This window comes from Dasypus novemcinctus, chromosome 21, assembly GCF_030445035.2.
Source record: "Dasypus novemcinctus isolate mDasNov1 chromosome 21, mDasNov1.1.hap2, whole genome shotgun sequence".
Taxonomy (NCBI): domain Eukaryota; kingdom Metazoa; phylum Chordata; class Mammalia; order Cingulata; family Dasypodidae; genus Dasypus; species Dasypus novemcinctus.
Window position 1 is genome coordinate 26,709,068 of NC_080693.1, and position 21,356 is coordinate 26,730,423.

General features: G+C 39.7%; 2 protein-coding genes across 4 annotated transcripts in view; one reads left to right on the forward strand and one right to left on the reverse strand.

The window, feature by feature from the left end:
• The window catches only part of RABEP1 (rabaptin, RAB GTPase binding effector protein 1), a 134,986-nt gene extending 131,907 nt beyond the window's left edge, over positions 1–3,079 (forward strand). The window contains exon 18 of the mRNA XM_058283718.2: positions 351–3,079. Within this exon, the coding sequence (XP_058139701.1) occupies positions 351–452 (102 nt within the window). The 3' untranslated portion in view covers positions 453–3,079. The remainder of the gene's footprint in view (positions 1–350) is intronic.
• Positions 3,080–3,414: 335 nt separating this feature from the next.
• NUP88 (nucleoporin 88) overlaps positions 3,415–21,356 on the reverse strand; it is a 62,474-nt gene continuing 44,532 nt past the window's right edge. For all 3 annotated transcript variants that reach the window (XM_004483516.5, XM_071210377.1, XM_004483517.4), the window contains 9 exons: positions 19,764–19,854; positions 7,647–7,748; positions 5,779–5,937; positions 5,083–5,208; positions 4,925–4,990; positions 4,710–4,790; positions 4,306–4,432; positions 4,032–4,150; positions 3,415–3,588 (listed from right to left, as the gene is read on the reverse strand). In XM_004483516.5, the coding sequence (XP_004483573.1) occupies positions 3,525–3,588; positions 4,032–4,150; positions 4,306–4,432; positions 4,710–4,790; positions 4,925–4,990; positions 5,083–5,208; positions 5,779–5,937; positions 7,647–7,748; positions 19,764–19,854 (935 nt within the window). In that variant the 3' untranslated portion in view covers positions 3,415–3,524. The remainder of the gene's footprint in view (positions 3,589–4,031; positions 4,151–4,305; positions 4,433–4,709; positions 4,791–4,924; positions 4,991–5,082; positions 5,209–5,778; positions 5,938–7,646; positions 7,749–19,763; positions 19,855–21,356) is intronic.

Sequence of the window (21,356 nt, forward strand, 5' to 3'; positions counted from 1 at the left end):
GGTTTATCCTCTGCATGGAACCCTCTCTAAGTCCCCAAACTGGGCTAAAGTGCCCTTCCTTCCCGTGCCATGCTCCCTTGGCACTGTGAATGCCTATAGTGATATTTAGCATATGTGTCAAAAGTATAAGCCTGTTTTTCTCAGCTGAACTGTGGGTACTCAGAGGTCAGGTATCCAATCTCATTTATCGCCACAATCCCTGCATCTTATATTGGGTCTATTACACAGCATTGCTCAGGAATTGCTGTATGAATTGTTCTTGCTGCCTTCCCTTCTTTGAACAAAGTTATGTTCAAAAACTCTAGGCAGGAGCCATCTCTACTTACCTCACTCTATTTCTGTTTCTACAGGTGCAGTTAGAACGGATCCGGCAAGCAGACTCCTTGGAGAGAATCCGGGCAATTCTGAATGACACCAAACTGACAGACATTAACCAGCTCCCTGAGACATGACACCTGATAGCAGGACTCTAGCCTGCACTCTGGGTTTTTAACTCATCTTTAGAGCAACATTAATTATTATTTAACTCTTAACTGAAGAAGCAGAAGTCACAACAAAAGGAAGTCGAGATGTGCTTATTTCTAGCGGGAGAAGACTGTGCAGCACAGAACAGCAAAGAGCCAGGGAGATGTGTGGTGAAAAGACCTTTCAAAAGGGAACACTAAGGAGATTCCAGACTGGACTCCAGCAGGTGTGGGATCCAATTTGGTGATGGAAAAAGTGCTGTTTCCTTGCCTGCTCTATCCAACATAGATTATTGGAATACATTTCCCAGCCCTAAAATAACATGCCAATAGTGTTTGGAATTACATTTTCTGTTCATAGATATTGGAAGAGAGAATTTATTGTCTAGAGCTCATCAGTAACAATATTCAGCTAGCAGACAGAGGTGTAGTATCTATATGAATATTTTATATTAAAATGTGAAGTTTGAGAACAGGCCATTGGCTAGTGACTATCTCCTAGCTCAGTGCATTTTTAAAAACAATTTTCTCTTACATTGGAGGACTTTAAATGCTACTGAAGCTTACCTGAGAACCGTAAGACTGTGGCAAACAAAACCAAGAACTGAATTATGAGAATTTGAAAACTTGGCCCTTGCTATATGTATTGGAAGTTGAGGTTAAAAGAAAAGCACAAGAAACTGTTTAGAAGCACTTTTTCTGCATTTCTGGATGATCTTTGTGGGCCCTCAGGTACCAGGGTAAAGCTGAACTGGCACCTTCTACTCTGTTTGAAAGCTGTTTTAGTTTAGTTACTGGATCAGTGGAAAAAATAATAAAACAAGCTATGCCTGACATCTAGTATAAAAATTTATAAATCTGCTTATTTTCAACTTGGATTAGTGAGCTTGAGTACATTTTGTTTCAAAATTGTCAAATCAAAAATGGTGATAACTAGATTTGACGGATATTTGTATTTTTCTTTTATAACTTGGAGTACAAATGCTAATGCTTTTGGTGAGGTTGGAAAAATCCAGGTTACTATGTTGTTTTGTCATTTCTACAAGAGGTCAGATTCCTTTCCTTATGAAGAAAGCCCCAATAAATCAGGTTCTTTGCCATAGCTTCAGGAGGGGTTGCAGGAAGTGTAAAGAATGGATTCATGTTTACTATTTGTGTGCCGCAGTATCGTCCCCAGGAAGAGCCACTGGCAGGGCATATAACTCATCATAGAGATGGTCCAAAGTAAAATGGTTGTTTTCAAAGATTTTCTTAATGAGTGGTGTTACATAACAGCAGGGTACTTAAGGTTCAAAAGAACCTTATGGGCATTCAGTGGACTAAGTAGATTGGTTTACTTAAAGCCATCATCAAAGCTTAAACTAAATTGTTGTCTTTATTACAAATGAAGTCATTAAGGACTTGCCCTAAAGATCTTTACTTCTGTCTTCCATAGGACAAGTGATAAAGAAGACTACATACCTCATCCACTGGGTTACTGTTTGCAGTCCTGTAGTCGTGACTATAAATACTTGCTAGGGATGGAACATTATTTCAATTGGTTTAAAGTCCCTGTGTATAAAGTGTGACTTGGTTTTAGGTATAGGAACATTTATCCTCATTGAGTTCCAGGGAATTTTATTAATCCCAAACTGTAATCCATTTAAATTATTAATATATAAGTTTAAACTAGTCCTTTTGATAGACCCCAAGCTAGTTTATTTCAGATGATTAAAATTAGCACCGTAAGTCAGAATGGGTAATTCATAATCATTCTGAACCAACTGATCTACATATTCCCAGTGAACTAATCTGCCGAGAACAGGCACCTTGTAGGTGTTTTTCTCCAGAAGATGGTACTGGGGGCAAAGCAATAAAACCACCATGATTGTGATGATTTCAGTGGTTTCCACTGGGGTGCATGCAAACTATTAGAACCTTTTTTTTTTTTTTTTTTTTTTTTTTAAATTTAAGAAAAACCTAAACTGAGACTCTAGGTTTAACATCTATTTCTGGCATGAAACAAACTATTATGACTCTATCCTGGTAGGAAACAATTCTTTAATCTGGGCTTTCTGTATAAGTAGGAATCTGGTTTAGAAGGTAGGATTTGGTTCTGCTAGACAAAGGAAAAGATCCGTTGGGTTTCATGAGTGTTCCTGTGTAGTATCCAGTCTGTACACACGTTCTCACGCATGCCTAACCCAATTTACCTCTTAACCTGTAACCTACCTTACCATGTGGCTTTTAATTGGCAGTCACTCAGCCATTTCTAGGCAGATATGGTATTACCTTTCAGAACTCATATTGGCTGGATTAATAGGATTACCTAAAAGCTAGTGGAGGACAAAACCACATTCTGCATACCGAGCTGTTTATATTTCTTTCTCCCTTTGAGGAGGTCCTAACCGTGTACCTCGTACCCACTCAGTAACAAGTACTGGGATACAGATCACAGCCACGTTCAGCTCAGAAAGGTGATACTGCCTGCTGACGAAGTGGGCCAGCAGTGACCTTACAACAGTGGATCTTGTGCTCTGCTCTGTGCAGATTTCAGGTGTCACCATCTCTTAAATGTACTGAAGGTATGTCCTTAAGAAGAATTGTGTTCAAATTAAAAAAGCTGCTGCCTAGTACATACTGTGTGGCCTTTTCCTTTGAAAACAGGGTTTTATTTCTGGTGCTGCTACTCTAAAATATAGTTCTTACCTACCACTTGGTTCTTGCTTAAATCTGAAGAAAAGTCAGTAGGGTTCATGGAGATTCGGCAGGTGCAGCTGAAACGCCATGCCTAAGGCTTTTCCTTTCTTTTTAAAAATAATCCAAGACTTTTGCCAATTATAATCATAAACTTGAGCTATAAAATACATTCCAGTTTTGAGCTATAACATACATTCCAGTTTTTACATAAAAGCATTTATCAGTAATTGTTTCTAAAACAAAGTATAAAAAAATGACTAACCACACCAAATTCATTCAAAATGCTCTTTATAAATTAGATAATGCTACCTGTTTGTCTTACAACATGGTTTGAAGCCTTCGGTTTTATTAATTCCAGTTGGGAATCTGTTTCTGGTGGTTTTAGAAGTTTACATGATTTCGGATATCATTGATTTGCTTCACCATTTCTCTTATGTGTTCGCCCCTGTAAAATCATAATGGCATTTACTTTGGGGACTACAACAAATGAGTAAGTCATTGGTAAGGATTCTTAAGAATTTAAAGTAGTAATTTGAAATATCTTAGATGTGCTTTGTTAAAATTAACAGCTATGTTTTCAGATGGATAGTGATGGTTGTTCACTATTGACACAGGCTAAATAAAGACTAGTGGTGCAAAAGTGGTACAACTGCTGGAAATAGTTTTGAACATAAATCACTGGGGGACATGTTTAGACCACACACCAAAATCTTCTTAGTTAAGTCATCATTTTGAATCCTTCCTCCATACTCATTTTTAAATCTGTCATGTGGCGCCCATTCCAGCAACTACTTGGCATGCAAATACCTATCTGGGCGGAGTGATTTTGGTTACAGAGCAAAAGAAAAGCTATCTCATGATTCTAGCTGTTGGGAAGTATTTACTTACTCCTCCTTCAGGATGGACTGAATGCACTTTCGCTGGTAGGCACTGAGAGTAATGGTGGGTTTTTGAGGACTTAGTACTTTATTCATCTTCTGCTGTTGGTAGTCTTTTTTCATAGTAACCTTAAGTATCAAACAGAACACAGACATCTTGGCTATGCTTTGCCCCAAATGTTCATGTCTTCTTCTTCTTTTTTTTAACTTAAAAAATGTCCTTTCTGTAGAATGAGCTCTTTTTAAGAAAGCACTCACTTTAGCCACCTACCACCCATTCCTACCTGTTTGATGGCATTGCCCAAATGTCGAAGTTGATCAGGTATTAGCTGCAATTCTTTCTTCATGTCTCTCTCACTATCAGAAAGAACTGGGAGCTGAGAGTGAAAACTGTGAAGTACTTTTTTCATCCTTTAGAAAAAGGTAAGCAAACATCTCAGCATAAGATCTCTGCCAAAGAGGAGAAACAATCACAACTAAAGCTCCTATACTTCATGGATCTAATGTCTGTGAAAGAGGCCCAGCAGGATGGGTTGCAGGGAAGCTGTCTTCCCAAACATACACCTCTGAGGAGTGGTAGAGGAATCAGTTTCGTTCTGTAGGCACCTGCCATAGGCCTGCTTTCCTTAATAACAGTACCTGAGACCTTAACCTGAGTATGGAACCAGATGTTCTACATTCCACTGACCTGTTCATGATATCTTCTTGCTTCTCCTTGGCTTCCTCGTATTTGTCAGCTAAGCGCTCAGCCATTTCCCGAAGACTCTTCCTAATGACATAAGAAAAGGAGACTCTTGGGGTCCACCTTGATACTGAAACCAACCAATTTGGCTCAGCATCTTAGATTGAGAGAGAGTTACAGTTTTACTTAACTATTATTTTCTTCCTCATTTTAACACTCACCTTTCCTCCCGACAGTAATTGAGATCTTCTAGTTGCTTCTTTTTTTGGTCACACAATAATTTGACCCTTGAAGAACAACAACAACAAAAAAGTTTAATCAAAAGCCAGGGACTAATATATGTGGAAAAAAGGCCAATCCTTTCTCAAGGACATTATACCTTCGTTGAATCTCCTCCTTTGCCAGGTCCTGTTTAAGAATGTACTGTTCTCTGAAGACCTGTGTGGCTCTGCTGATGAGCTGAAGACATTCTTCGGGAGGAGGGGCTGTATCCTTTTCAGAAGATCTTTTAAAAGAAAGTTTTTAGTATGACTTTCCTTAGCCCAATAAAGCAACTGCAAATAGATTCAAGTCATGGCTGCCCTTTTTTCTTATCTGTGTATATTTTTTAAATGTACCTTGTCAATAACAGCCCCCAATTTTTTAATTAAGAGAAAATCAAATTTCGGAGAGGATCTGGTGATAGACATGGAAGCACTCAGATTTCTACCGGTGGGACTGTAAAATAGCACAGGCTGCCAACACTGTGGAGACAGTGTGATGTAATGTAACCTCAGGAAGCTAAGTATGGTGTTATGTTGACAGCAGCAATGATTTACAACTGACACCAGATTGTAAGAAGGAATGGTTCCTTCAGATGGAAAGGGACACAGGACAGGTCGGTCTTCTTTTTAACACTTCCTGTTCATCATTCTCAGGTGACACTTTTCATTAGCCCCTTTATTATTTCCTATGTTTCCCCCAACACAATAACAAGTACATGAAATCAAACAGCTTAAGGCCAGAGAGGATGAATAGTAATTATGAAAACACAGAGAATCAGTCCTTAAAACTTAAGATGCCTAAGAACCCATACTTTAAAAATGCTGGATTGGCAACACTACGTTGCAAAATGCTTCTAATATGCTTTTCAAATGAATCTGGGGTTTCAGCCAGAATACGGAGTGGAGACTCTGCCAATTCAACATCTTCTCGGGTACAAAGTAGAGGAGGAGATGCTGGATGAACTGTGCTTCTGGAAAATAAATAGAAGAATAAAGTCTACCATGGGGTTATTTAAAATATAATAGAAGAAGGCATAATAAACCATGCCAATTAATCTAGAATTCTCACAACATAGGAAACAATAAGGTAAAAGAACAAAGGAAAAAGGTTATCTACCTTGAAGTGGTAACTTTCAGAAACATACCCTTATAATACCAATGCTGCCTTTTGCCAGAAGCAATACTGTCACTCGAAACTTTTTGAAAAGATCAAGGGAGCACAAAAATATAAACTCATCATGGACTGCTTGTGCAAAGAACTTGAGAAGAGAAACAGTTATAAGCCAGAGCCACAAATAACAAATAAAATCACTCAATTCTTAGGTATAGTTTGGATTTGATGAAAACCAATATTCAGGCAGATAACCACTATACAGACCATATTTGGTTCTACATATTTGTATTCAAGTGTATCTAATAAAATCACAAGGCAATTTCAGAAAGTATATGAAAACTATTTCAAATTTACAGCATAGTCAGTGACTTAATTTAAAGGCAAAATTTCAGGCTTGGAAGCATTTGTTAAAGAACATTATTAACATTATTTTATAGAAAATTTGTATTTCACGGAATTAGGAGAAACATGATTTGAAAGTATCTAGATAGTTACAATGTTTTTTCCCCTTAGGAATTCAGAATAGGGATTATTCTGAAGTCACCCAGTATGACTAGGTCTTATTTTCCTAAAGGCAGTATTGATTTTAAAATATGCTGAAGCAACAGGCAAAAAGGTTTTCAGGGATTTATTACTTTCGTTTAGTCTTGCTAGAATTAAGTCTCTTTTAGTATAAACAGTTTAACTTGTTAAAGAACATGGAAGACCTCTATGGACAGTTAAGTGAGGACAATTATTTTAAACTTCTGTCAGTGTTTAGAAGCAGTGCTTTGAACTGACACCAACACTGCAGGGATGGGGAGGAAGGTGTCGAGTGTTCAGCACTCTAGTGTCTTGTTTTTGGTACGCCTGTATTTATAAAACTTAGAATAACCTTCCAGAGCTGTTGGAAAACAAAAATGGGTATTGTTGCTTAATATTTGAGTTCCTTAAGGGAAACAAGGAATGTGAGTTCAGAGTTGATATAAACCACCTTTCTTCCAAAAGGTTTACATACTATATGATGTCCCTCTGAGGCTGATAAGGATTGGAGAAATTAAGAGTACAGGTATGGGCTCTGGAGTCAGAAAGACTTGAACTTGAGTCCTAGCTCCATTATTTGTTACCTGTGACTTTGGGCATTTACTAAACCTCTTTAAGCCCATTTCCAATTCTATAAACGGAATTTTAACAATATCTTCCTTACATAAGGGTTACTCTGATGATTACAGGAGGCAGTAGAAATAAGTGGCTTTGTTCTGAGCCTGGCAGATAGTAGGAGCCTGCTCATTAAATCTAATTCATATTAATAGTGGAATTATTTATTTCTTTTTAGTATTCCTTTCCACACTTTAAATAAAAACTCTGAACTCTCAGCTAGCTGAAGGAGATGCCAAAAATCATGCCTAAAATAAAACCTTCCAGATGTGGCAGGAACAACAGAAATATCCACCCTTCCAAACCTCAAGTCAGAAGACAAAGCATAAAACACATATAAAGCTTTAAGCCAATAACTAAGGGCGTTTTCCCAGCTTATGTTTTGCAGAATTAATAAGAGCTATGTGGGGAAGACAAAATGGTACGTACAATAAGGGCCTTATGAGGCATTCATAGGTACTGGTGATGCAGATCATCGTGGGGCCCAGAATGTCAGGGACGATCCAGAATCCTTGAATGGGAGCTGGCTGCCTGCAAAAACACAAAGTCCCAGTTCTATTACAAAGCAGCAAATGTGATGGAGCCAAGAGCAAAGATATGGCTGATGCTTGTGGCCTTGGAACTGGGCTAACATTTGCCTGTTTGTGCAGTAACCTCAAGGGTGATAACGTGGAAGCCTGGAATACCTAACAGCTCTGATCAGCTGGAACCAAGTTGTCACTTCACAGTCTAGAGTCTAGACTTCTAAGTCACTCATCTAAGATGAAGAAGGAAGGGCTGAGAAAATCTGACCAGTTAAACACATAAGCTATTCTTTTTAAAAAATAAATTTTATTGAAGAGTAATCATAAACCATACAACCCATCTACAGTGTACAATCAATGACTGTTGGTATAATCACAAAGTTGTGCACCCATCACTACATTATTAGAGCATTTTCATTACTCTAAAATAGAAAAAACCCTAGTAGTCACCTCTCAATCCCTCTATCTTTCCTCAGCCATACAAAACTGCCAAACTCTTTCCATCTATATAAATTTATTTGTATTTACATTTTGTATATATGCAATTAATACAGTAGCATTTGTGCCTGGTTTCTTTCAGTTAGAATACTTCCCTTTTAAAAAAAAAAAAAGATGATTAACTTACTACTATTTCCAACAGTCCAGAGTTGGCTTTGGTTATACTTTTGCCCCAACATCTTAGAACATAATGTACATTTGTTGTTTCAAAGAAAAACATTCTTATACACTATTAACCTCATTGTCCAAAAAAGTTTGCTATGCTATAAAGTTCCATTTTTCATTTTTAAACTTGCCTTCCAGTGATATACATGACCATAAACTTTCTCTTTCAAACATTTCATACCCAAATATTAATGTTGCTAATTACAAACACTAGAATGTGCTTTCTTCATTTCATTACTTTTCAAAGCATTTATAATTTTTATACCAATTCTGCACAAGTTAGACCTCAGTTTTCCATTCTCCATCCTCATTCTACATTCTGGTGACGTATATTCTAGTTAGTAACTCCATGTGTCTGCTCATTATATTTAGTTCATATTAGTGAAATTATGCAGTATTTATCCTTTTGTATCTGGCTTGCTTCATTCAACATAGTGTCCTCAAGGTTCACCCAAGTTGTCATATGCCTCATGACTTCATTTCTTCTTACAGATGAATAATATTCCATTGCATATCTTTACCATACTTTTAAAATCCATTCATTGTTTGATGCACAGCGGGGTTATTTCCCTCTTTTGGCAAATGTGAATAATGTGTCTATGAACATCACTGTGCAAATATCTGTTCATGTCCCTGCTCTTGGTTCTTCTGGGTGTATACCTAGTAGTGGGACTGCCAGATCATTATCACAATGGTAATCTATATTTAACTTCTTAGGAACTGCCAGTCTTCCACACCAGATGTGTACCATTCTACATTCAAATACAGCTATTCTTAAGATCTAGGACAAATTAAACCAAGTGTCAAAGAAAAACCTTAATACAAAGCCAATAAACAATAAAACTTAGGATAAAAGGGAGAAACAGATCTTCAGAGATAACTCATCAAGAAATTATATGCCCAGACATCGGCAAACATTACAAACCATAATAAGAAACAGGAAGATATAGCTCAGTCAAGGGAACAAATTAAAACTTCAGAGGAGCCACAGAATTTAGAACTAATCAAAGAGGTTCAAACAATCTCCTATATATATATTCAAGGAGATGAAAGAAAATATGGATAATGAGATAAAGGAGATTAAGACAATATGTGTGAACATAAAGAAGAATTTGAGGGAAGGGGATTTGGCACAACTGACAGAGCATCTGCCTAACATATGGGAGGTCCAGGGTTCAAACCCAGGGCCTCCTGACCTGTGTGTGGTGAACTGGCCAACATGCAGTGCTGATGCATGCAAGGAGTGCCATGCTATGCAGGAGTGTCCCCCCGCGTAGGGGAGCCCCACGTGCAAGAAGTGCGCCCCTCAAGGAGAGCCACCCCACGTGAAAAAAGCACAGCCTGTCCAGGAGTGGTGCTGCATACAGAGAGCTGACGCAGCAAGATGACACAACAAAAAGAGACACAGATTCCCGATGCCACTGACAAGAATGCGAGCGGACACAGAAGAACACACAGCGAATGGACACAGAGAGCAGATGGGGGCGGGGGGGAGGGAAGAGAAGAGAAATAAAAAATCTTAAAAAAAAGAAAAAGATTTTGAAAGTATAAAAAGAAATTATGGGGATGAAAGGTAAAATAGTAGAGATTAAAAATACACTAGAGGGAAGTGGACTTGGCTCAACGGTTAGGGCATCTGCCTACCACATGGGAGGTCCACGGTTCAGGCCCAGGATCTCCTTGACCCATGCGGAGCTGGCCCACACACAGTGCTGATATGCGTGGGGACTGCCGTGACACGCAGGGGTATCCCCCGCATAGGGGAGCCCCATGTGAGGGGGGTGTGCCCTGTGGGGAGAGCTGCCCAGCGCAAAAGAAGGTTCAGCCTGCCCAGGAGTGGCGCTGTGCACACGGAGAGCTGATGCAGCAAGATGATGCAACAAGGAGAGACGCGGATTCCGGGTGCCACTGACGGGAATGGGGGTGGACACAGAGAACAGACAACTGGGGCAGGCAGGTAGGGCACAGAAGGGGAGAGAAATAAATAAAAAATAATAATAAATCTTAAAAAAAAAAATACACTAGAGTTGTATGATCTCTTTATATATAACAAAACCTGTATTGGATATGTATATGGTTTCCAAATATTTTCTACCATTGAGTAGGCTGCCTTTTCACCTTCTTGACAGTCACTTGAAGCACAAAAGTGTTCAATTTAGAGGAGATTCATTTATCTGTTCTTTTCTTTTGTTGCTTGTGCTTTGGGTGTGAGATTTAAGAAACCACCACCTATCACTAGATCTCAAGATATTCCCTACATTTTCTTCAAGGAGTTTTATGGCTCTAGCTTTTATATTTACATTTAAGTCTTTGATCCATTTGAGTTAATTTTTGTATAAGGTATGAGATAGGGATCCTCTTTCTTTTGGCTATGGCTATCCAGTTTTCCCAGCACCATTTGTTAAATAAACTATTCTGACCCAGCTGGGTGGGTTTAAATCACTTGACTGTGTATGTGAGAGTCTATTTTTCAATTCCTCATTTGTCTTCATTGGTCAAAATGTCTATCTTTATGCCAATACCATGCTGTTTTGACCACTGCAGCTAAGTAATATGCTTTAAAGTCAGGAAGTGAGAGTTCCCAACTTTGTTCTTCTAAGACCTTACCAATCATTCTGAGAAGAATTAATACCAATCCTGCTTAAACTCTTCCAAAAACTTGAAGAGGAGGGAACACTCCCTAACTCATTCTATGAGACCATCGCTATCCTAACATCAAAGCCAGATAAGATATTACAAGAAAAGAAAATCAGACCAATTTCTCTTACAAATATAGATGCAAATATGCTTAGCAAACTACTTACAAATCAAATCCAACAGCATATTGAAAGAATTATAAATAAATACATAAATATGAAAGAATATCCAGAAATAGCAGCTATGTACATCAGGGAAAGCATAGAGAGACTGAAGGATGATGAATTTTTGGCTTGCCTGTTTTTTATTATTATTAAAATAATGAAAATGCTCTAATAATGATTGAGGTGATGAATATACAATTATGTGACTATGCCAAATACCACTGATTGTATACTTCGGATGAATTGTATGCTTTACTACTAATAAAATGGGTTTAAAAAAAAAAAAGTATATGCTATGATCAAGTGGGGTTTATCCCAGGTATGAAGGGGTGGTTCAGCATTAAGAAAATCAATTAAAAGAATAAACCACATTAACAAAGCAAAGGGAAAAAGCACATGATTATCTCAACTGATGCAGAAAAGGCATGTGACAAAAATCCAGCATCCTTTCTTGATAAAAACACTTAGAAAAGGAAGAGAAGAAAACTTCCTCAACATGTAAAAGGCGGGGGGAGAAGGCAAGATGGTCGCTGAGTGAACTTGCCTTTGCGGTCGGTCCCGGGAAGAGACGGTTGGGCGCGGCTACAGGCTCTCCAAGGCCGGGCTTTTTCGGGATTTTTGCAGGGCAGAAGTGCCTGGACATCGATTGGGTGGAAAGGGAGTTCTGGATCACAGAGTGGTTCAACAAAGGCAATGGAGGAATACTGGTATGGGATACCATTGACAGGGGATATATGGCTGACAGGGAGCTGTACAGAACATATGTCCAGGGTGCATGGCAATGTTTGGATATACTCATAGTGGCAACAATTAAAAACCACAGCAGGGGGAAACGGACTTTGGCCCAGTGGTTAGGGCGTCCGTCTACCATATGGGAGGTCCGCGGTTCAAACCCCGGGCCTCCTTGACCCGTGTGGAGCTGGCCCACGTGCAGTGCTGATGCGCGCAAGGAGTGCCGTGCCACGCAAGGGTGTCCCCCGCGTGGGGGAGCCCCACGCGCAAGGAGTGCGCCCGTGAGGAGGAAAGCCGCCCAGCGTGAAAAGAAAGAGCAGCCTGCCCAGGAATGGCGCCGCCCACACTTCCCGAGCCGCTGACGACAACAGAAGCGGACAAAGAAACAAGACGCAGCAAATAGACACCAAGAACAGACAACCAGGGGAGGGGGGGGGAATTAAATAAATAAATAAATCTTTAAAAAAAAAAAAAAAAAAACCACAGCAGGGGAGGTACTGGGTTCCTGGCCAGTGGTGCTCTGTCGTGGTCCCTAGGGGAGCAGCGACAGTCTCCCAGGTGCAGCGGCGGGGACCGGGAGGGAGTGAGGGTTCAACAGTGAGCCCCTGACGCTAATGACTATGCTTGTGAGCTGATAAGCCTAAAATAAGAACAAGGCCTAGAGCAGCACTGTGCCTGGGAATTTCCTCCTGTCAGCCTTCATGTTACTCAAATGTGGCCAGTCTCGAAGCCAAACTCAGCATGTAAATGCAATGCCTTCCCCCCAGCGTGGGACATGACACCCGGGGATGAGCCTCCCTGGCACCGAGGGACCACTATCAACTACCAACTGATGATGCAACTGGAAAATGACCTTATATGGAAAGTTCAATGCGGATTAGCGGAATATCCCTGTCTACATAACATAACATGACTTTAAAATGCTGTTTGACCTAATGTAAGGGGGAAATGGAAAGGAGAAATGAGTTTATATGGCTACAAGTCTCTAAAAAAGAGTCGGGAGGCTGTCAGAAGGATTGCCCTTACGCACAACTGAGCAGAGTCTGACAGATAAAGCAGATACAACCCCCAGATATCGGTTCCTTCGAGGGCTAAAGAGACCCATGGGAGTTATGGTGATGGCCGATGGGGTTAACTACCAGGTCAGATAGCCCCTCTTTGGAACTGGTGTTTATGTGTGATGAATCTGGACTCAGATGGGATCTCTCTACATAAGACTTTCATGCTAATGTGCTGGAGGTGCAGTTAGTGTCGGGGTTTAAGATATATTTAGGGGATTTGAATCTCTGGACTGACAATGTGATAGCCAGGTCCTGAGCCTCAACAGACTCCAGCACCTACAATCTGACTTACTGGGCTCACCACACTCAGCTAACATGGAGTTGAAGAAGGACAACCACGACACCATGGAGCCTAGAGTGACTACAACTGAAAGTGGGAGGATTGCATCCAGCATCCATGTGGAATCTGAGCCTCCTCTTGACATAGAGGTGCAATGGACACAACCAATCCAATGTCCACATAGAAAAGGTGGCACTGGATTGAGTAAAGTGGACATGATGGCTGACGGGTATGGGGAAAGGCAGGAAGAGATGAGAGGTGGAGGCGTCTTTGGGACATGGAGCTGCCCTGGATGGTGCTTCAGGGGCAATCACCGGACATTGTAAATCCTCACCGGGCCCACTGGATGGAATGGGGGAGAGTATGGGCCATGATGTGGACCATTGACCATGAGGTGCAGAGGTGCCCAAAGATGTACTTGCCAAATGCAATGGATGTGCCATGATGATGGGAAGGAGTGTTGCTGGGGGGGGGGGGGGGGGGGGGGAGAGGTGGTGGGGTTGAATGGGACCTCATATATATATATTTTTAATGTAATATTATTACAAAGTCAATAAAAAAAAATTTAAAAAAAATAAAAATAAAAAAAATAAATACAAAAAAAAAAACCAAAACATGTAAAAGGCATATATGAAAAACCCACAGCTAATATCATAGTTGGTGAAAGACTGTATGTTTTTCCTCTAAGATCTGGAACAAGACAAGGATGCCCACTGCCACCACTGTTATTCAACAGTGTAACTGGAAATTCTAGTCAGAGCAGCTAGGCAATAAAAATAAATAAAAGGCATCCAATTGGAAAGGAAGAAGTAAAACTTTCCCTATTTGCAGATGGCATGATCCTATACATAGAAAATCCCGAAAAATCTACAACAAAGCTAACAGAGCTAATAAATGAATTCAGTAAAGTAGTAGGGTACAAGATCAACACCCCAAAATCAGTAGTGTTTCTACAGACTAGTAATGAGCTAACTGAGGAAGAAATCAAGAAAAAAAAACTCTATTTACAATAGTAATTAAAAGAATCAAAGATCTAGGAATAATGTTAACCAAGATATAAATACTTGTATATAGAAAACTACAAAACACTGCTAAAAGAAATCAAAGATCTCAATAAATGGAAGGACATTTTGTATTCATGGATTGGAAGATTAAATAGCATTAAGATGTCAGACTCAAAACAATCCAAATTAAAATCCCGTATCCTACCCCCTTGCAGATATGGAAAAGTCAATTATTGAATTTATTTGAAAGACTAAGGAGTTCCAAATAGCCAAAAAACATCTTTTTTTTTTTTTTTTTAAAGATTTATTTATATATATAATTTCCCCCCCTTCCCCGGTTGTCTGTTCTCTGTGCCTATTTGCTGCGTCTTGTTTCTTTGTCCGTTTCTTTGTCCGCTTCTGTTGTCATCAGCAGCGTGGGAAGGGTGTGCGGCACCATTCCTGGGCAGGCTGCACTTTCTCTAGCACTGGGTGGCTCTCCTTACGGGGCGCACTCCTTGCACGTGGGGCTCCCCTACGCGGGGACACCCCTGCGTGGCAGGGCACACCTTGCACGCATCAGGACTGCGCGTGAGCCAGCTCCACACCAGTCAAGGAGGCCCGGGGTTTGAACCGCGGACCTCCCATGTGGTAGACGGACGCCCTAACCACTGGTCCAAGTCCGTTTCCCCCAAAAAACATCTTGAAAAAGAATAAAGTTGGAGGACTCACACTTCCTAACTTTAAAGTACATTACAAAGCTACAGCTGTCAAATCAGCATGGTACTGACACAAGGATAGGTACACTGACCAATGGAATCAAATCGAGAGTTGAGAAATAGACCCTCACATCTATGGCCAATTGATTTTTTTTTAAATTACTGGGCCAGGGATTGAACCCAGGACTTCATATGTGGAAGCTGGCACTCAACCACTGAGTCACATAGGCTTCCCTCAGTTGGTTTTATTAATTTGTTTTGCTTGTTGGGTTTTTTTTTTCAGGAGGCACCAAAACCAAACCTGGGACCTCCCGTGTGGGAGGCAGGTGCTCAGCCACTCGAGCCATATCTGTTCCCCTATGGCCAACTGATTTTTTACCAAGTTGCTAAGTCCACTCAATTGGAAAGAATAGACTCTTCAACAAATGGTGCAGGGAAAGCTGGATATCCACATGCAAAAGAATGAAAAAGGACCCCAATCTCAAACCATATACAAAAATTAACTCAAAATGGATCACAGACCTAAATATAAGAAGTAGGACTATAAAACTCCTAAAAGAAAATGTGGGGAAGCATATTCAAAATCTTAGGCAATGGTTTCTTAGACTTTACACCCAAAGAACAAGCAATGAAGTAAAAACTAGACAAATGGTATCTCCTCAAAAGGAAAAACTGTGTACATCAACGAACTTTGTCATGAAAGTGAAAAGACAAAATATTCAATGGGAGAAAATATGTGAAAGCACATATCTGATAAGGGTTTTTTTGTATTTTGTTTTTTTTTAAATTTATTTTTTATTTATTTAATTCCCCTCCCCTCCCCCGGTTGTCTGTTCTCTGTGTCTTTTTGCGGCGTCTTGTTTCTTTGTCCCCTTCTGTTGTCGTCAGCGGCACGGGAAGTGTGAGTGGCGCCATTCCTCGGCAGGCTGCTCCCTCCTTCCCGCTGGGCGGCTCTCCTTATGGGTGCACTCCTTGAACGTGGGGCTCCCCTACGCGGGGGACACCCCTGTGTAGCACAGCACTCCTTGCGCGCATCAGCACTGCGCTTGGGCCAGCTCCACACGGGTCAAGGAGGCCCGGGGCTTGAACCGCGGACCTCCCATATGGTAGACGGACGCCCTAACCACTGGGCCAAAGTCCGTTTCCCTGATAAGGGTTTTAATATCCAAAATAAATAAAACCTACAACTCAGCAACAAAAAGATAAACAACCCAATTTAAAAATGGGCAAAAGACTTGAATAGGCCTTTCTCCAAAGAAGGTAAATGAACAGCTAAAAAGTACATGAAAAGATGCTCAACATCACTAGCTATTATGGAAATGCTAATCAAAACCACAATGAGATATCATTTCACACCCACTAAAATGGTTACTATTAAAAAAAAACCCAGAAAGCTACATGTATTGTAAGCTGCTATGGAAGACAGTTTGGCAGTTCCTCAGGAAGCTAAGTACAGAATAACTATATGACCTGGCAATCCTGCTACAACATGTATACTCAGAAGAACTGAAAGCAGGGACTCAAACAGATATTTATTTATTTATTTATTTAAAGATTTATTTATTTTTATTTAATTCCTCCCCCTCCCCCGGTTGTCTGTTCTCTGTGTCTGTTTGCTGCGTCTTGTTTCTTTGTCCGCTTCTGTTGTCGTCAGCGGCACGGAAAGTGTGGGCGGCGCCATTCCTGTGCAGGCTGCACTTTCTTTCGCCCTGGGCGGCTCTCCTTACGGGGCGCACTCCTTGCGCATGGGGCTCCCCTACGCGGGGGACACCCCTGCGTGGCAGGGCACTCCTTGCGTGCATCAGCACTGCGCATGGGCCAGCTCCACACGGGTCAAGGAGGCCCGGGGTTTGAACCGCGGACCTCCCATGTGGTAGACGGATGCCCTAACCAATGGGCCAAGTCCGTTTCCCTCAAACAGATATTTTCACACCAGTGTTCACTGTAGCATTATTTACAGTTGCCAAAAGGTGGAAGCAAACTAAGTGTCTACCAACTGATGAAGGGATAAACAAAATGTGGTATATACATACAATAATATAATATTTAGCTGTAAAAAGGGAATGAAATTCTGATGCATGCAACATGGATGAACTTTGAGGGCATTATGCCAATTGAAATAAGTCAGATACAAAAGGACAAATATCATATGGTCTTACCATATGAACTAATTATAACAAGAAAACTCATAGGGTTAGAATCTAGAATATAGGTTACCAGAGGATACAGAATAGGGTTAGAGAATGGGGAGCTGACAGATTAATTTATACAGAACTTCTATTGAATTTGATTATGAAGATTTGTAAATGGGTGGTGGTAATGGTAGTACACTACTGTGAGTATAAATAACAGCACTGAATTATATAGGTTAAAGTGAATGAAGGGGGAAACTTTATACCATGTTAATAGAATAAAAATTAAAAGGTAAAACACAGGACTATATATAACACAGGTGAACCCTATTTTGACCGATGGACTATAGTTCATAGTACAAGTATAAGAATGTTCTTTCATGAATTTTAACAAAGTACCACATTAATGCAAGGTGTTAATAGGGTGGTATGTAGAGTGGGTGTAGCTCAGTGGCTGAGAGCCTGCTTTGCACATGAGGTCCTGGGTTCAATTTCTGGTACCTCCTAAAAATAATAATAATAATAATAATGATAATAATGTGGTTTTTGGGAAAAATATACACCTAATGCAAACGATAACAATAGCTAATAGTACTTTTTAATAATCCTTCATCAATTGTAACATAGGTAAGTACTGTTATTAAAAAAAAAGTACAATTATAAAAAAGTGCTACCATAAATTTTAACAAATGTTCCACACCAATGCAAGATGTTGTTGGTAGGTTGCTGTATGGGAATCCTATCGTTTATGCATTATTGTTCCGTAAAACTCACAACTTCTCTAATAAAAATTTCTTTTAAAAAATTAATTGAAGATCAATATCTATGTCACAGAACTTTTGGTGTACAAAGCACACATCTCCCTCTCAATTTTTCTTCCTATTTTACTGAAGAAACTGAAAGCTGAGGATCTCAGATGGGAACTCTCTTCCCTGTGAAAAGGCTATTCTCTACTTGCAACCATGCTCACCTCATCACCATCATGCTCACTTCTACCCCTGGACTTTAGATGTCATTTCCTTTCACCTTTCTGAGGATTGCTCTATCAACTCCGTAGCTTCAAAATCTGCCAGTTGTCTAGTTTCCCTCAGCTTATAAGCCAAGTTCAAGATGCTTCCATTTGAAATATTCTCTATTAGAATTTTAAGCTCCCCTTAATCTATTCTCCTTTCACTACTTTCCTTTAGAACAGTCTTTAAAAATTAGTCTATAATACTATTTCTCCTTCCTTATCTTCCATTCACATTGGTGGGGGCAGGGTTGGGAAGGAGTCTGGGAAATTTAAAATTTTTCATTTCTTTTTAGTGTGCCATCTATATCTAGAAGAGCGTATAAGCACACTATGTGATTACTGTCCATATCAGTAATTACTACACTGAAGCAGCAAAGACCTCCCAAGGGACCCACCCTGATCACAACCTCTCAAATGACCACAGAAGTAATCACTATTCTGACTTCATGATATTCATTTCCTTGCTTTGTAGTTTCCCAATGTATTCAATCCTAAGCAACATTTAATTTTACCTGTTTTTGAAATTTATATAAATGGGATTTATTACATATTTCACCCTACTTTTCAACCTGTTACAATCTGTTATTCAACTCTGCTCCCAAAATGTTTTCCCTATGAACTCTCTGTACTGCCAAGTCTAGACTGTTTACTGCTCTTCACTGAATTTTTGTGCTTACCTGATGCTGCTGCCCACTGCCTCCTCTTTGAAACACTCTCTTCCTTGGCATGCTTGACACAATTCCCTCTGGGTTCTCCTCCAGTCCCTCTGGTAGCCCTTTCTTAAGTTTCCTTCAGCTCTTCATCCTCCCCCCATTGCTTATAGGTAAGTGTTACTCTTGAAACCTCTTAGGTCTCCTGTACTGATTCTAGGCCCTTTCCACGATTCTTTCAAAAGAATCATGGCTCCAAAGCTGACAATTCCATATAAGTCCTAACCCAGACCACTCGAAGTTCCAGACTTAAATAACTACCAGCCTACTGGGATCCTCCACTTGAATGGCTTATAGGAACATAAAACTCCAGGTGCCCACAATTTCCTCCTAACTCCACTCCTATCCTCATGCCCCCATTTCTTTGAAGGGTACCATATCAACTCAGTTATCTCAGGTTGAAACCAGGGAGTCCTTCTAGACACTGCCTTGTATTCTATTCATCAAATATTTATAGACTACTAGGTACCCTGTAGCACCCTGAGCATACAAACATGAGGCAAACAGTAAAAAGTATGAAGCAATGGTCACCTTCATGAAACATACAATCTAATAGCAGTGACAGACACTGATAAACAAATAAAAACATAAACTGCAATATATGCTGCAAAGAAAAAGCAAATAGGAGAAACTTAGATTAGACTGGGGGTCAAGGGAGCCTCTCTGAAGAAGTGACATTACATTCAGATCTGAAAGAATAATACAAGTTCGCCAAGTGAAGGGGGAATACCTTCCACATAGAGGAAACATGTAGAATGGCTCTGAAGAGAGAACTTTTGATGAACTCTTAGGGGTGAAGTATCATGTCTGCAACTTACTTTTGAATAATTCGGCAATATAAGTAGATTGTGAGTATAATGTTGTATACACGTATCTGAATTTCAGGAAAGAACGGTTATCTGGGTATACAAAGAAGAAAAGGTCCTTACCTGCATGGCAATGGCTTTGTACAAAGGATATGTTCTACAAAGCATTTCTGTTCTGTAGCAAGTTCCTGTAAACTGTCCTTATCTTCTTCATCTACAAAGGAACACATTCTATAATTTGATGCTAAGATGAAGTCTCCAACTTAACAAGCTGACAATATTAGTTACTGAAATTAAATTTTTTAAAAATCTCAGACCATTTTGCTTCTCAAAGACTATGTTTTTCTGCTACAGAAACCTCTTCCCCAGAGGCCAAACCTCCTACTTCTACCCCAAGAAAGTGAATTTTCCTTGCTCAGGTTTCTAACCATATAAATGGCTCACTGAGGAGTTCAATTTCAGATATCAATCCCTTCATGGGCTCTTCCTCCCCACCCTAATTTTATTTTATATTTTATTTTATCCCCACCCCCAGATGGTACCCTCATCATCTCTGCTTGTTGTCTGCCCTCGTTGTCTGTTTTTTTCTTTAGGAGGCATGGGTAACCACACCCAGGACCTCCCATGTGGGAGGTGGGCACTCAACTATCTGAGCTATATCTGCTCCCCCTAATTTTATTTTATATAACAGCTTTATTGAGATATAATTCACATACCATACAAGTCACCCACTTAAGGCATACAAAATCAATGGTTTTTAGTATATTAAAACAATTGTACAATCCACATCGCAGTTTATAATACTTTCACTTACCCAAAATGAAACACTTTAGTAGTCACTCCCCCAGTTCCTGTCAACCTCCCCACACCAGGCAACCACTAATCCTTTCTTTCCCTGTGAATTTATCTGTTCTAGACATTTCATATAAATGGAATCATACAGTATATGGGCTTTTGTGTCTGACTTCTTTCACTTAGTGTATTGTCTTCAAGGTTCATCTATGTCATAGTATGTATCAGTATGTTCTTTTTATTGTTAAATAATATTCTATTGTATGAATATACCACATTTTATCCATTCATCAGGTGATGGACATTTGCCTATCTGGCTATTACGAGTAATGCTACTATGAACAGCGAGATATAACTGTGTGAGAACACACATTTTCACTTCTCTTCAGTATATAACTGGAGTAAAACTGCTGGGTCAAATGGTAACTCTATGTTTAATTTCCCAAGGAAATGCCAAACTGTTTTCCACAGTGGATACACCATTTTACATTCCCACCAACAACAATGTACGAGAGCTCCTATTTCTTAGCATCCTTGCCAACACTTGATTTTTTTAGAAAAAAATAGTCATTCTAGGGGGTATTTGACAGCACAGTGGGTGTGAAGTTTTATCTCATTGTGGTACTGATGTGCATTTATTTACCTGATCACCAATGATGCTGAACATGTTTTCATGTACTTATTGGCCATTTGTGAATTTTTAGAGAAATCTCTACTCAAATACTTTGCCCATTTTTAACTGGGCTATTTACCTTTTAATTACTGAGTTCTACGATTCCTTTAAACATTCAAGATACAAGGCTTTATCATATACATGATTTGAAAATTTTTCTCCCATTCTATGGTAATCTTTTCATTTTATTAATGGTGTCCTCTGAAAAGCAATTTTGATGAAGTCCAATTTATCTCATTTTTCTTTGGTTG